The sequence below is a fragment of the Marmota monax genome, unplaced genomic scaffold, assembly GCF_021218885.2.
Source record: "Marmota monax isolate L192 unplaced genomic scaffold, Marmota_monax_Labrador192_F-V1.1 WCK01_AAM20220418_F8-fsc00005, whole genome shotgun sequence".
NCBI classification, from domain to species: domain Eukaryota; kingdom Metazoa; phylum Chordata; class Mammalia; order Rodentia; family Sciuridae; genus Marmota; species Marmota monax.
The window spans coordinates 27,127,868-27,142,727 of NW_026692254.1; the positions used below are offsets into that span (position 1 = coordinate 27,127,868).

Sequence of the window (14,860 nt, forward strand, 5' to 3'; positions counted from 1 at the left end):
CTCTCCTCCTGCTGTTAAGCTATTTGTAGTCAGACAGGTGACGAAAGAATGCTGGGCAGTGGTGGGAGCCAAGGCCAGTCAAGTTCCATTTCGACAGGACAATGATGAAGCATGGCAAGAATTCCAGTGGAGAATACAAATATATTTTGGAAGCTGCCTGTGTGCTCGCGGGTGAAGAGCCAGCACAGAGGCCCTCACGCCCACCCAGCCTGCCCACCTCCCTGCCCAGCTGGCTTCCCCATCTGTCCACAGAACGCACCCCCCCCAGCTTCTGTCTTCCTAGGGCTTCGGGACAAAGGTCCAGAGGGGTCTCCAGGGGGATAAAGGGGAAGTACTGCCGGGTGGGTGCAGTGGCAGGCCTGAGGCAGCAGCCTGTTACTTCCAAACTGTGCCTCACGGCTTCCTCTGGGGACATGGGAGTGTGGTGTGCAGAAAGGTGTTCAAGGTGACCCTGGCAGAGTGGACCCAGAGCCTGGAGTGGGGGACTCTGGAGAGGTGTAGGGAACCCATAGTCCTGAGCCTGCCCCTCCCTGTCCATCCCAGACCTACTCAACTCCACAGTGCCTGAGAAAACGAGATGGCAGGAGGGCTGGGTGCCAGGGACAGTGGAAGATGGAGGGTGGGGGTGAGGACAGGGAGGGAGGGAGGGGACTGCATGTTGGCATCTCCTCTGAAGCCCCACTGCCCTCCCTGCCCCCAGCCCCACTACAATCAGAAAGGAGTTCCAAAGAGGCATGGCCCACAGGAGGCAGGAGGTTCTGGGAGGGGCAGGTGGCCCAGTAGCCTCAACGGCCCTCACTACTTCGGCTGGGCCTATCGCCACAGCCCAGCAGCTCCAGGCGCAGCGTGATGCGGTTGTGCCAGGCCACAGGCAGGATGCGCACATAGCGGGCAAAGATAGATGTCTCAAACATATTCTTCTTGTGAGAGTTGTTATCCAAGTTTCCAGGGAAGACCTGGAGGCAGAGGGGGTGTCAGGAGTACCCCAGAGTCAGCCTCCCTCCCCACGGTGCCCTGGGAATAGTGAGGGGAAGGCCCTGGACAGACACCCACCTTGCTGTCCGCAGCCCCTTGCTCCTTGTACTCGGTCCAGTTCACACCATCGTTACTATAGGCCACCTTGTAAGCTGCCACGTACTGGATGTGGCCAAAGTCACGGGCCCCCTGGGTGATGATGCCTGTCACCTCTTTCTGGGAACCTAGGTCAACCTACAGGGAAAACCACGCACATTTTCTTGGCTTGCACCATCTCCAGGAAGGTGGAAAGAGGCAGGTGCACTGGGGCATGATTTGTTTGGGGAAAGCTACTTTCCTTGGCCGAGCCTCAGCTTCCTCATCTATAAAATGGGCACACATAATACCACCCATGGTGCTGGGCACTTCACTTCAATAAAGCTAGGGCCTGGCTAACTCTATAGCAATCCCTGCCAAGGCAGGCAGCCCTTCCTGGAACCCGACTCCTGGCCAGCTCCTTGGATCCAGAGACAGACACCTGCCCCCATCTCTCACCACTGTGGGGAAACTGCCCCTGGACAGACGTCCCAAGATCAAGGTTGCAAAGGAAACTCACTGCCACCCAGCACAAGCCCCAGGAGATCCTCATCCTGCCAGGACTCAGTTTCCCCATTTCTAACACAAGCTCTGGTTCTCCATCACTCAATATGTCTCAGTTATATAAGTCCTAGCACATCTGTTCTGTGTGCATATGGAAAGGTCCCAGGACACGGGGTGGGGGGGGGGGTGTCCCTCCTCCATCCTGCCCTACTGTTTGCCCACAGGTGGCTCTACCCTACACACACGCACCCTCCCTCCACCAGGGGGCCTTCGTGGAAGCAGGAGCACAAGAAAGGTGGGGCGTATTGGGAGGAAGAAAAAGAAAAGTCAAAGACAAACAAGGCTTTGCAGAGAGTCTCTTGGGGAGCACAGGCCTGGGCTGGGTGGAGACCTGGCAGCCCCACCTGATCCCACCAGACCAGCCTGCAGCCCAGGAGGGGCCGGACCCACCTGCAGCCACTCGGAGGCATCGTTGGTCTGGGCGGTCCAGGCGTTGAACTTGCCCTGCCTGTCCAGCCGCCCGTAGAAGGGGTACCAGCCGAAGGCACGCAGGCCCCAGGTCTTAAAGCTGCTGGAGGCTGTGATCTGCTTGTCGGGGATGGTGTTGTCCTTCAGGCCCAGAGGTTCAGAGCATCCTGCCAGCAAGCAGACAGGGGGCTGTCACCTGGATCTGGGATCCGCAGCTCCCCAGGGCATGAGCACAAGGCAATGAAAGGGAAGAACCACAGACCCCGATGTGCCCCTGGCAGTCTTTCTTTTCTTTTTTGGTTTTTGTTTTTTTGGAGACAGGGTCTCACTATGTTGCCCAGGCTGGTCTTGAACTCCTGCCTCAGCCTCCTAAGCAGCCGGGACATGGGAATGCACCTCCACACCAGCCTTGGTATCCTGACAACAGAAAAAAGTTCCACCTGTCTTCAGGGACAACTGCTGTACTTGTCATTGCCTGCTTAGCTCTCTTCTCACCTCGGCTGGTCTTAGCTCCACCCCAACATCACCCAAGACGTCCCCGTGGCCACGGCTCTTCTCCTTTGGCAGGCTCAGCTCCACCTTCAGACCAGACTAGAAAGACACCTCCTCCAAGAAGCCTGCCCTGACCACCTCACTGACATCTCCCTCCTCCTTCCTCCGGCACTCCCCCTTCCTCTGCATGCCTGCTGGCCACACTACTGATTCTGGGACTATCATCCAAAACATTAACCACCACCATGCCATTTACCCAGTGCTTTCTTCAGTCCTTCACTTACTTCAGCCACAGAAAAACCTTAAAGAAGCAGATATCAGCAACCCCATTCTACAGATGAGAAAATCAAGGCTAAGAGACATTAAGCATTGTGCCCAAGTCATACACACACAGACTCCTATCCACCATGCCCCCTGCCAGACCCAACCAAGGCCTGCGTGGTGGCAGCTCCATGATGCGCAGGACAATAGTCCCGCCCTCCAGCAGGTGGAAAATAGAAAAGTCAGAGAATCTCCGGTGTTCAGGGATGTTCCTGTACCTTCTCCAGCAGCACCTTGTCTAATTTCTACCATAGGGCCTTTGCACACTCAAATGTTTTTGGGATGCTGTCACATAGCCCTGGGAGGGCTGGCCTAAGAAGGTGGCCTTTGCTGCACCCCGACCCACCCCAAACACCCAGGAATGTGCTGGAATATTTTGCATTCACATCTGCACCTGCGCCTGGCCAGAACAATTGGGGATGGGCAAGAGATAAAACTCTCCAAAGAATGATGGGTGTGTCTCACACCTAGAGGGGTCCCTGCCCCACAACTGCCTGTCCCTTGGAGGAATTGGGAGGTGGGGGTAGGAGGCATGGACAGCCATCTGGGACACACCTCCTCTGGCCATCCCTGGATGCCTACATCCTGGCCACTTGAGACATCTGCCTCCCAGATGCCCTGAGGAGCCTGCCAATTGTACCATCACCTCATGAGGTCAGTGCTGTGCTCCTGGGCTGGCAGCTGGCTAGTCTGTTGTGTCCAGAACAGAGGACCCTTGGGAAGGCTACAGCCTGGGGTAGTTTTGCGGAGGACACCAATTCTGCATCATTTGCTCAAGGCAAGACCATGCACAGACCACCTGTTTCTAGAAGGTCATGCTCATCTCCCTCTGGGCCTCCCCAGACTTCTAGGGAAAATGCAAGCGGGGGGGGGGGGGGGTACCAGGGCAAGAGCCATCATTCACTAGGTGACCCCAAGATGTCTCTTCCCTTCTCTAGGCCTCAATGTCCTCATCTGCAAAATGAGGTATTAAAGTAGTACTTCTCACTGGGCACGGTGGCACACACCTGTAAACCCAGCAGCTCTGGACACTGAGGCAGGAGGATCACAAGTTCAAAGCCAGCCTCAGTAACTTAGCAAGGCCCTGAGCTACTTAGTGAGACCCTGTCTCAAAAGTAAAAATTAAAAATAAAAAAAAAGGGTTGGGGATGCGGCTTAGTGGTTGAGCATCCCTGGGTTCAATGCCCAGTACCAAACGATAAATAAAGCTCTATTTCTCACAGGTCATCTGGGGATCTTGTTAAGATAAAGATTCTGTATCAGCAGGCCTAGGGCAGGGCTGGAAGTCTGCGTGTGTAGGATGCTCCTAGGTGACACTGATATTGCTGGTCCATGGAGCTCCATGCCCACCAAGCCACCACTCATTCTCTAGCCAGGCTCCAGTCCCACAGGCCTTCATCTATCTTTCAATGCACCCCAGGGCCTTTGCACTTGTCATTCTCATGCCTGGAAAGCTCCTTCCATGCTTCCCAGTGACTGCCTTTCCATCACTCAAGCTTCTACTCAAAGGCCACGCCCCACAGCAGATACTGCGCTGCCCGCTCCCATCACCCTCCACCATTTCCTTCAGAATTATTTCTGCTATCTGATCTTTCTTTATTTGTTCCTTGTCTCCAATCTGACTCCCTCATAAGAATGAAAGTTCCATGAGGTCAAGGGTCTCACTCATATTGTTTCCTAGAGTCAGATATTCAGGGGGAGCTTAGAAAATTTCTTGAGTTAAATGGTTAATCAGTTCACCAGGGACATGGCGCCACCTGTACACACACACACACAGATATATGCACATGCACACTAATACTCTCTCCAACCAACTGAAATGCCTGCAGGGAGAGAAGCCAGGCCAGACCTTGGGGGAAGCACCCAGGGCAACTTTGCCTCCTCATGTGTGAGGCCTGGCCTCTCCTGGCCCCAAGGGAAAGCCAGCTTTGGTGCCTCACGCATCACAGATCCTCGTTCTTACACCTTCCTTCCTGGGTCAGCATGGGGCCCAAGGGTAAACTTCATCTTTTATTCAGGGCTACCTATAACTGACACAGTGCCTCTGCGCACATTAGGGAAAGACACTCCTTTCTCAAGATACGTTACTATGGCAGCCTTAAGACCAAATCTTTGGCTGGGGATGCGGCTCAAGCAGTAGCGCGCTCGCCTGGCATGTGTGCGGCCCCGGTTCGATCCTCGGCACCACACACAAACAAAGATGTTGTGTCTGCCGAAAACTAAAAAATAAATATTAAAATTCTCTCTCTCTCTCTTTAAAAAAAAAAAAAGAACCAAATCTTCAAGTTAAGACTATAAGGAGTGAGGGACTCCAAGGAGAGGAGCACAGACCTGGCTCCATCCTTTACCAGTTGCTCAAATTTCCTTTTAGCAGAAGGCAGTCTCTAACCCCCACTTAAATGAGATGGCTCAAAAATCTGTGACCCTGGGAGAGGGTCATATCACTACAGTTTATCCTTAAAAAAAAAAAAGTGGTAGCCAGGTGCAGTGCAGCATACTTGCAATCCCGACAGCAAGGGAGGCTGAGGCAGGAGGACTGCAAGTTGAAGGCCAGCCTCAGCAACTTAGAGACCCTCTGTTCCAACATAAAAATTTAAAAAGGCTGGGAGAGTGGTAGACCTCTCTTGCCTACCAGGCACAAGGCCCAGGGTTCCACCCCCAGTACAGCACAACAAAGAGGAACCCAGCAAATCACAGAACTCAGTTCTGAGAAGTACTAGATGGTATCTAAAATGAGATAACAGGAAGAAGTACACAGAGAAGGGATGCAGGGCACAGGAGGGCAGGTCCTTCGTAAGGCAAAGAGCCACCTCTCAGCTCTATGGCTCTGCCTAGTGAGCTCTACAGTTCCACTGGTGACCAGAAGGTGGCACTGTGGCTGCAAAGACCTCAAGAAAGCTGAACTGAGCTGGGCTGAGATAGCACCCATCAGCTCAAGCCAGGCACCCAGACCTCTCCAATGGGGAGTTTCTCCTGGCTTATCAGAAATCTATTCCTTTCTGGTCCCCATCTTTCCATCTGGGAATCTGGAGAGGGCAGCAGAAAGCATCCACACCCTACCATCCCGGAAGCCCCCGTGTTTCCCTTGAATGCAGACTATAGGAAGTTGCAGTAAAAGCACTGGACAGGTAGGGTCAGAAGCCCAGGGCTCTATACCCAGCTTTATACCTCCCAGCTGTGTACTCTTGATAATTCATTTATCTAGGTCTCACTTCCCTCATTCATTCATTCACTCACTTATCAAATATTTATCAGGCACCAGAAATACATCAAGGAACAAAGCAGACATTCTCTGGAGGTAACATCTGCAAAACAGAACTAATGCTATATATTCTAGGAGCTCAAGGAAACAACCAGAGTAAATGAAACTACTCTGAAAACTGAAAGGACGCTTTTTTCTTCAGTACGTGGAATGCCACAGGCATAGGTTGGCGGACAGTTAAAACCTGGGCTGATGCCTCTGGCATGTATGTCCTATGTGAGCTCAGGTCCCTAGGACTTGCTATTGCCACTACCCAGCTTAAGAAAAGAGGGGACAGGAAAGGCCACCTCCAGAACTCACCATGGTCCCCAGCACTCACCATTCAACTCACAGCCAAGGAGCTCAAAGCGGAGGGTGCAGCCCCGGCGGCAGGACACGGGAAACAGCCTCACGTACTGTGCCTCCAGGGGCGAGCTGAACACGTTGATCTTCAGGCCGCTATTGTCCACATTTCCCTCAAACACCTAGGAGGGAGGGGATCAGTGTGAGTGGCCCCCCTTCCTGGACTTCCACACCCTCCTCTTTAGGCCTGGTAGGTAGACAGAGGGCTGGGAGAGCAGCAGGGGCTCAGAGAGCAGGCAGGGGCTCAGAGAGCAGCGCTTCCTTTGACCACCCCACAGCCCTCAGCAGATTCTTGTTCTTACACCTTCCTTCCTGTGTCACTATGGGGCCCAAGCATAAACCTCCATCTTTTATTCAGGGCTACCTGTAACTGTTAGAGTGCCTCTGTGCACATTAGGAAAAGACACTCCTTTCTCAAGATACATTATTATGACTTTTCTATAGACAAAAGTATACAAGCATTCAATATAAGTATTTTAAATAGTACCTGCTTAGTAATGACCTCCTTGAGCAGTCAGTATACAACCTGCACAGCTATACATTGTATCTCCGAAGGCTCAGAATGAAACCCACCTCAACCACCACTACCACAACAAGTCATTGCACTACTTTAAGCCTCTCTATTTTCATCTAAAAAGGGGGGCTATTACTTGTAATCACACAACATGGTCACAATCTGTCTTTATCAGTTTTTTTAGGAGAGCAGGGATTGAACCCAGGGGCACTCAACCACTAAGCCATATCCCCAGCCCTGTTTTGTATTTTATTCAGAGACAGGGTTTCGCTGAGATGCTTAGGGCCTCACTAAGTTGCTGAGGCTAGCTTTGAACTCACAATCCTCCTGCCTCAGCCTCCCAAGCTGCTGGGATTACAGGCGTGCGCCATCGCGCCCCGCTCTGACTTTACCAGTTTCTAAAAACCAAGGCTCACCTCATGGCTAATCACCCAAGGTACTCTTGTCTCTCTGGGGCCCTCGGCCTGGGCTAGAAACCTACCAGGTGCTGACCTTAACCCCAGCAGGCCCACCTTGTCTCCAGACCGATGTTCATCCTGGATGAACTGGAACTTGAGTCCATCAAGGCTGTAGGCCACCTTGAAGGTCTTCAGGTACTCGGCGTAACCTGCCCGGCTGGCACCCTGTGTCACCACACCTGTCACCCGCATCTTCCGAAGCAGGTTCACCTGCACCCAGGGAAAGAAGGATAGTACCCTCATCTCCCAGGGTCTTTCTACCTGGGATTCAGGCTGGCCCAGCTCTTTATCACCCACCCAGTGGAGGACAACCCAAGCAGAACACAGGACGGGCAGCTAAGGAGTAGCTCTAGTGGGGGGTTTGCTCCTCGGGCCCTCTAGGCCAGGGCTGGGGAAAGCACAGGAGGCCCCCAGAGGCCTCATGTAGAGCAAACAACCCCTCCATAACCAGGACCTGCTCCCTACTTATCCCAACCATCTACCCCAGGCCCCAAGGTTTCCCTCCCATTACAGATAGTTCACCAATGGAAACCTGTCACCTTGTTGCCTGGACCCCAGGAATGAGCTCCCCAGATGCAAACCCTCCATCTCACCTTCTCTCTTCACCCTGCCCAGGTCAGCATCTTCTCCATACCTGGATCCAGGGCTTCCTGTCATAGTTGCTGGCTGTCCAGGCGTTGACGATGCCCGTGCGGTGCAGGCGGGCCAGCTCCGGGGCCCAGCGCTGCAAACCCATGAAGCCCAAGTGCACAGAAGAGGCGGAGACCTGGAAGTCAGCGATGGCACCCTCCTCCATGCCCAGAGGCTTGGCACAGCCTGCAGGAAGGGACAGGACAGTGAGGGGGGGGCCACCCCAGCAGGTCCCAGGGCCCAGCTGGGACCAAAGGACAAGAAAGTAAGACAGTGTGACCTCTGCTGCAGAGCCAGAGCCAGAGCCAACCTCAGACCCTCACTCAGAGCAGAGACCACAAAGGGACAATGAGGGCAGAGTGCCAGGAACAGGTACAGAGGAAAGGTGCCTGGGAGGCGCAGTGAGGAAGAGAGGGGCCAGGCCGGGACCGCCATGACCCGCAGCTGCAGTCTCCCTCCAGGCTGCGGTGGGTCTTGTTCTTACAGGGAATTGGGCAGCAACTCTTCTGAAGTGCCACGAGGACTGGTGGGAGAAAGTACAGTGTGAGCTCCTCTTTTTCAGCATGCCCCGCCCAGCCCCTGGCTTCCCCAGCAGGGTGGCTTCAGAAGGGGTACCTCGGACAGTAGTGAACAATACACACACCACACACAAAGCAATGAGCAAATCTGCCCAGAGTTTTCTAGAATCCCACTGGCAGGAGCTTTGTGGGTGGGGCAAAACGCCACCCTCTTTTCCCTTTAGCGTTTACACCTTCCGCCTGTGAGTCCTCAGCCATCTGTGAACACATCCCTGCCTGCGGCCCCATCACCTACATTGTTACCCCAGCGACATGGTACCAGGGACCCAGGACAGCTACCAACCCTACACTCACACACACCCCCATCTCCCCACCAGTCTGGGACTCTCAACCCCAGAGATGTACAGTGCTTCCAGCTGCCAAGCAAAGGACCCAGGACAAATCTACTCTGTCCCCCCACCCATACTAGGGATTGAACCCAGAGGTGCTCTACCACTGAGCTATACCCCCAACCCTTTTCATTCTTTATTTTGAGACAGGACCTTGCTAAATTACTGAGGCTGGCCTTGATCCTCCTACCTCAGCCTCCTGAGTCACTGGGATTACAGCCATGCACTACCGCACCCAGTCTGATACCTCTTAATCCAACATCCCAGGCTCATGCTCATGCTGAGCTTGGTACTAACACACTCACAAGGAAGGTGAAGTGCCAAGTGAGGCCAGATGCCTAAGATCCAGGCTATACAGTGGATCTTAGTGGCTATACAGAGATATGACCCCAGGTGGGCCTCCAGGGCGATCCTCACACCCCACAGTGTCCACACCAAGGGACCCAAATGTGAGGATCTCTATGTGGGCATCGAGGAAAGAGACCACACAACAAGCAAGGAGGGGCTGCAAAATCCCTCTGCGGGGTCCCCTGCCTGTGTGGTCACCTCCTGCCTTCTACACCAGGTGCTGCCATATCCAGCCCCTGGCTGAGAAGCTGAAAGAAGGCTAGGTGGGTAATTCCCACTCAGGCACACCCATGGTTACCTCGGCTCCCAGGACGGTAATTAGTGGCCCACCTGGCCCCACCCAGGGCTCATCTTCCTTGGCGACCTCCCCTACCCACACACACATCCTTCCACCCAGGACCTCAAATACATCTGGCCTCAGTGCACAGCCCAAGGCGCGGGCCCTCAGCACGGCCTCCTCTGAAGTGAAGGGCATCCTGGCACTTTGCCTGCTTTTCGTCAGGGACCCAGCCCCATTTCTTCTGGAGGTCAGCAAGCCTCAGAGCCCACCCCAACATCTACTTGAAGGAGGACCAGTCACTGTTCTGCCCCCAGCCCAAGATGTTTAGCAAATGACCTGCTAGAACGTGGGACCCCCACTCTACCCAACCCTAAATTCAAATATGGACCCATCCACCCCACAGAGGGCAAGAAAGGGTCCTGGTGTGACTGGGGCCCAGGGAGGGAGGGACTCCCAGTAGGCATGGAAAACTGTTGCCAGCAATGCCAGCTGGGCACCCACCCAGGCCATTCTGTGGCCATGTGGATAACAGAGTAGGTCAAACTGGGTCAGCCCCTCTGCACACGCCAGGCCTCTGGCCATCACACCATGAGAGAATGACCCAGCCTCCCCCTCCTCCCCTCCATGAGGAAGCCTTAGATCAAACTTGGACCAAGCGTGATTTACTAAGCTCCTGGGCCCCTAAAAATTAAGAATGTGTTTGTCTTCCCTTAATGGCAGAAAAATCCCAAGACTTAATTCTAACACTGTGTGTCTGGTTTGTGGTAACTCTGGAAACAGCACTCCCATGACCTCTGGGGTCACCACAACACCTGCCTCCCCTGCAGCAAGGTCAGGCCTGGCTGGCAGTCTAAGAGAACAGAAAGAAGCCCGGGGAGGAAAGCAGGGCCCTTTATCGCCTTGGCCTAACTGAGATGCTCTCCCTCCCCTCAGTCTCCCTGAAGGCATCCTTGCCTCAGGGAATCAGGCCAGATTATAGCCTGTGGCACAGGACAGGGTCTGCCTCAGAAGCAGGCACTCAGAGAACTCACTGGTCTCACAGTGGACGCCCACGTAGCCCTGCGGGCACACGCAAATGTACTGGGTGAAGACATCCCCTCGGTGCGCATCGCCAATCACCTGGCACTCAGCATTGTGGTAACATGGGTTTGGGGAACAAGGACCTGGAATAGATAAGATGGGCAGGTGATCAGTGAGGAGCTGGGGACATACAGGAAGCAGCAAACAGTCCAAGCCCAAAAGGACACTCTACCCAAATTCAGCCTACTACCACCTCCTTCTCTTTTCCCCCAAATCTGCCTGACGGAGCCTCAGTTAGCTTGGAACCAAGGAGGTTCCAAATAAGGTAAGCATCCAGCTTTCCTTATGACCTGGAAGTTCCCAGGGCAATGCTAGGTGTCATCAGGAGAGGCACTGGAGACCCCTGCCTACTTGGGGAAGAGCTATGGGCTAGGGTGGAAAAGCAGGCCCTTGCAGGCAGGTACCTCTCTCTGTCTCGTTGCAAATGAGGCCTGTGAAGCCCTCAGGGCAGAGGCAGTAGAAGAGGGCGTTGTCCTGGCCCATCAAGCAGGTCCCACCATTCAGGCACAGGCTGGAGTCGCAGAAGTCACCTACAATGGCAGTCCCTACTTAATCATTCCATTAATGTTTGGAGGGTCAACTACTATGAACATGTGAGGCCCCTGAAACAGGAAAGCCAGATGCAGCCCAGTCCTTGAGAAGCCAGTGGAGAAAAGGAAGGCCAGTCAACAGATGATAAACAAGTGCCACACACTAGCAGAAAAGTGCACAGGGGCCACCAGAGTCTGATTTCTTCCAGGGAGATGTAAGTTTTACAAATGAGGGGACATTTGAGCTGGGTCTAAAAGACAGAATGAGAAGGTTTCAACCTGGGAAATGACAGAAGAACATTCTAGAAAAGCAGAAGCACTGAGGGCATGCTGTGTTGGAGAATAGTAACATGTATCTGAAAGGGTAGTTTGGGCCAGACCAGGAAAGATCTTAAGAATGACAAGTTTAGGAGGACACAGTGGCACACGCCAATAATCCCAGCTACTCAGTAGATTAAGGCAGGAGGACAGAAAGTTCAAGGCCAGCCATAGCATCTTAACGGAGACCCTCTCTCAAAAGCAAATAAAAAGGGCAAGGGAAGTAGTTCAGCAGTATAGCACTTGCCTAGCATGTGGCAGGCCCTGAGTTCCATGCCCAGTACCACCAAAAAAAGAAAAAAGAAAAAAAAAGATTGCAAGTTTAGATTTTGCATCCTGCCAATTAGTAGCTTCTAACTTTCCTTCAGTCTCCACAGCATTGTCCAACAGGAACACACACTTTCTCAAGTGTGAGGTAGGATGGGGAAACCAGTTTTAATCCTTGGAAGAAGGTTGAAAAATCCCACCTTCAGAAACACGGACAGGGTCACCTGAGATGGGGAGGGTTTGGTGGCTGCAGACAGATCCCTCTGGATGAATGGTGAGGGAGGAAGTCAGATCAAAAGAGTGAGGGGCAAGGATGGATTTGAGAGACACTGTGGAGCAAGAGTTTTTAAAGGTAGGAGGAAGGCTGGAGAGGCCATTATGGCTTTTGGATGGGGCCCTGGGTGACAGATGTGCATTATCAGTTCAGATGAAGAACACAGGAGAAGGGGGGAAGGGGGAGGAAGAGGAGGAGAAGGAAGAGAAAGAGAAATCGGCAGCAGCTATCTTGAGATAGGCACCTGGGTTTGTGGTCTGTAGGACTGTGTATGTAGGGCAGTGCTCAAATCCTGCTCCTATTCCCACACCCGGAAAGGAGCCCATTGAAAGCAGGGTTCTTGGCCCACTCCCTTGGAAGCCCTCCTTACTCCAGCACATCCTCAGTCTCTTGGCTCTGATGTCAACCAGTGAACTGCGGCCCTCCTCCAGGGTTAGCTGGCCCTAACCAGGGTCCTCTAAGGACGGTAGAATCCCAGAGGGCCTTCTCAAGACTGCACACCCAAACCTGCTATTTGGCTAAAACAGGAGAACGCCCCCCCCCCCATAGTCACCCACCCCAGAATAAAGGGTCTTTCTGACATCTCAAAGCCCCAGGGAGCTCAGGCTTGCCCAGCTCCTCAGGCAACACCATTAATGAACACAGCCCTCAGCGCTCCACCTCACAGGGGCCTGGGGAGCTTAAGGCGGCTCCCAAAGAGCTATTAGTCATTGGCTTTAAATAGCAGGTTAATCCCCTCCTCTGACCTGGCAGGCCACAGGCAAGCCTCACACAGAGGCTCCAGAAGCTGGGAATGGCCAAGACCTGGGCTCCCCCAACCCAACAGGGACTTCTTTCCTCCTTCCCTAGGGCACCTTCCCCCTATACTACTGGGGGGAGGGGTTAAACAGTGGTATAGGGATGGGGGAGGGAGGGTGTCCTTTACCGGGCCAAGCATTAGACTGTCTGGAGCAGAGTAACCTGCACAAGGTAGAGGAGGTGAGTCCCCTCCTCATGCGGGGGGCGAGGGGCGGGGGCGAGGGGCAGATCACCCTCTACAAAGCCATTTGGGATTTCAGGATGCAGCTCTTTGGTAAATTTCCACAGGGTCATCTGCTTGGGGAACACTTAATTGGGGGCACAGAGAGGAGGCGGAACCGGGCTTTGAAGACCCACTCATCTTGCCCGGTGGCTGGGAAGGACCAGTTCAGCTTCGGGGAAGGCGGGGGTCCCACCCATTATAGGATGGCAGGGCTGTAGTCTCATTTTTATGAGAAAATGATGGAGGAGCTATCTGAAGAGCTCTTACCCTCACCCTCAGTGGGCACCACTTCTCACAGCGAAGGAGATGAGGCATCCCCACGAACCGCGTGCCGGAGGCCCAGCTGTCTACTGGGGGCCTCTAAGCGGAGGAGGAGGAGGACCACGGAAGATACAGCACCCGGCCAAGGCCACCGGAGGGAGGGAGTCGGGAGACTCCCCACCAGGAGGCAGCCCTTTCAAAGTTCCTCCCCATTCTCTTGGCCCCCTGCCGGATCCACCTGGAGCCCAGGCGACCGCACCGACTCTCCAGCCCTTCCCTTATCTGACCAGACCCGGACAAGCGGGGGCGCAAAAATCCAAAGAACTGTCCAGCCAGGTGGAAGTTGCCGGGGAAAGTTGGTCGAAGAAAACGCTTCGTTTCAAAAGCGGTGGAAGGATTCGAGAGTCAGCCACAGTTAAAGGTCCTCATTTTACAGACGGGAAAAGAGAGGCCCGACGCAGCGGATTCCTTTGTTATGTGTATGCCGCATCCCTGAGGGCGCAGGGCTGTCACCCGGTGTCCCGCGTCCCCACCCAGCGCGCCACCCTCAATCACTGCCTAAAAGTTCCAGCACGGAGAGCAGCGAGGCCGAGCGCTGCCCACCTCTCCGGCCAGGGCGCAGTAGGAGAAGCCTCCCGGCGCGGGTCCCCCGCGCTTCGCCCAAGTTTGTCAACAGGGAGGCGGAGGGAGGGCGCCGCGGAGAACTTCCGAGAGACGCGGAGAGGAGGGGCGAGCGCGAGAGGGCGGCGTGGGCCACTCACCCGAAGCGGCGAAGAGGCCGGAGGCGCAGAGCAGCGTGCCGCACAGCGCGGCCAGCACGCGGGGGTCCTGCATAGTGTGGGGGCGCGGGCGACGTGCTGGACGGTCGGGACCCGCGAGTTCTCGCTCCTGCTCCTCTGGGACCGGAATAAATCGGGCAGCTCGGCACCGCCCACAGGCCCACGTGCTCCGCCCCGACCCGCCCGGGGCGGACTCGGGGCGGGGCTTCGTGGCCAGGGAGGGAAGGAGGAGGGTCCTAGGGGTCCCGGCCACCGGCCACCCGCCTCCCGCCGGGGCCACACCCAGCATCCCACTTGGTGGGAGGCGCCAAGTTTCCGGTCCTGAGTGCGCTGGACACTCAGGAGGAATTAAAATGAAAAATAAAAGATTTTTTAGAATTAAGAAGAGATGCTAAAGCTTATTCATAATCACAGAAATGAATTAAAACTACAATGAGTACCGTGTTTCACTTAACAGATTGGCAAGTATCACATTATTATTACCGTGGTGGCTGTGCACTGAGAGTAAAACTTGGTTCAACTTCTCTGTTTGGTAATACCTATCAAAATGACAAGTGCTGACACAATACAAGCTAACAATTCCGCTTATAGGCATTCATCCTACAGAAATTCACAAGTGCAACTGATATATATATATATATATATATATATATATATATATATTAAAGTATCATGGCAGCATCATCTGAAATAGTAAAAAGACCAAAAAAGGAATTAGCAAACTTTTTTCTGTAAAGATTCCAAATAGAAAATA

At 53.9% G+C, this 14,860-nt stretch overlaps 1 protein-coding gene across 2 annotated transcripts; it reads right to left on the reverse strand.

Annotated features, from left to right (window-relative positions):
* Positions 1 to 121: 121 nt before the first annotated feature.
* Mfge8 (milk fat globule EGF and factor V/VIII domain containing) lies at positions 122 to 14,245 on the reverse strand. Of its 2 annotated transcripts, XM_046437087.2 has the most exons (9): positions 14,089 to 14,245; positions 11,061 to 11,186; positions 10,608 to 10,739; positions 8,046 to 8,227; positions 7,466 to 7,621; positions 6,417 to 6,561; positions 2,005 to 2,189; positions 1,054 to 1,209; positions 122 to 956 (listed from the first exon to the last, which is right to left on the reverse strand). In XM_046437087.2, the coding sequence occupies exons 1-9, from the start codon at positions 14,159 to 14,161 to the stop codon at positions 786 to 788; spliced, it is 1,326 nt and encodes a 441-aa protein (XP_046293043.1). In that variant the 5' UTR covers positions 14,162 to 14,245; the 3' UTR covers positions 122 to 785. The 2 variants fall into 2 exon arrangements, with proteins under 2 accessions (XP_046293043.1, XP_046293049.1); XM_046437093.1 differs by lacking the exon at positions 11,061 to 11,186 and having other exon boundaries at positions 14,089 to 14,241.
* Between the last annotated feature and the right edge of the window lie 615 nt (positions 14,246 to 14,860).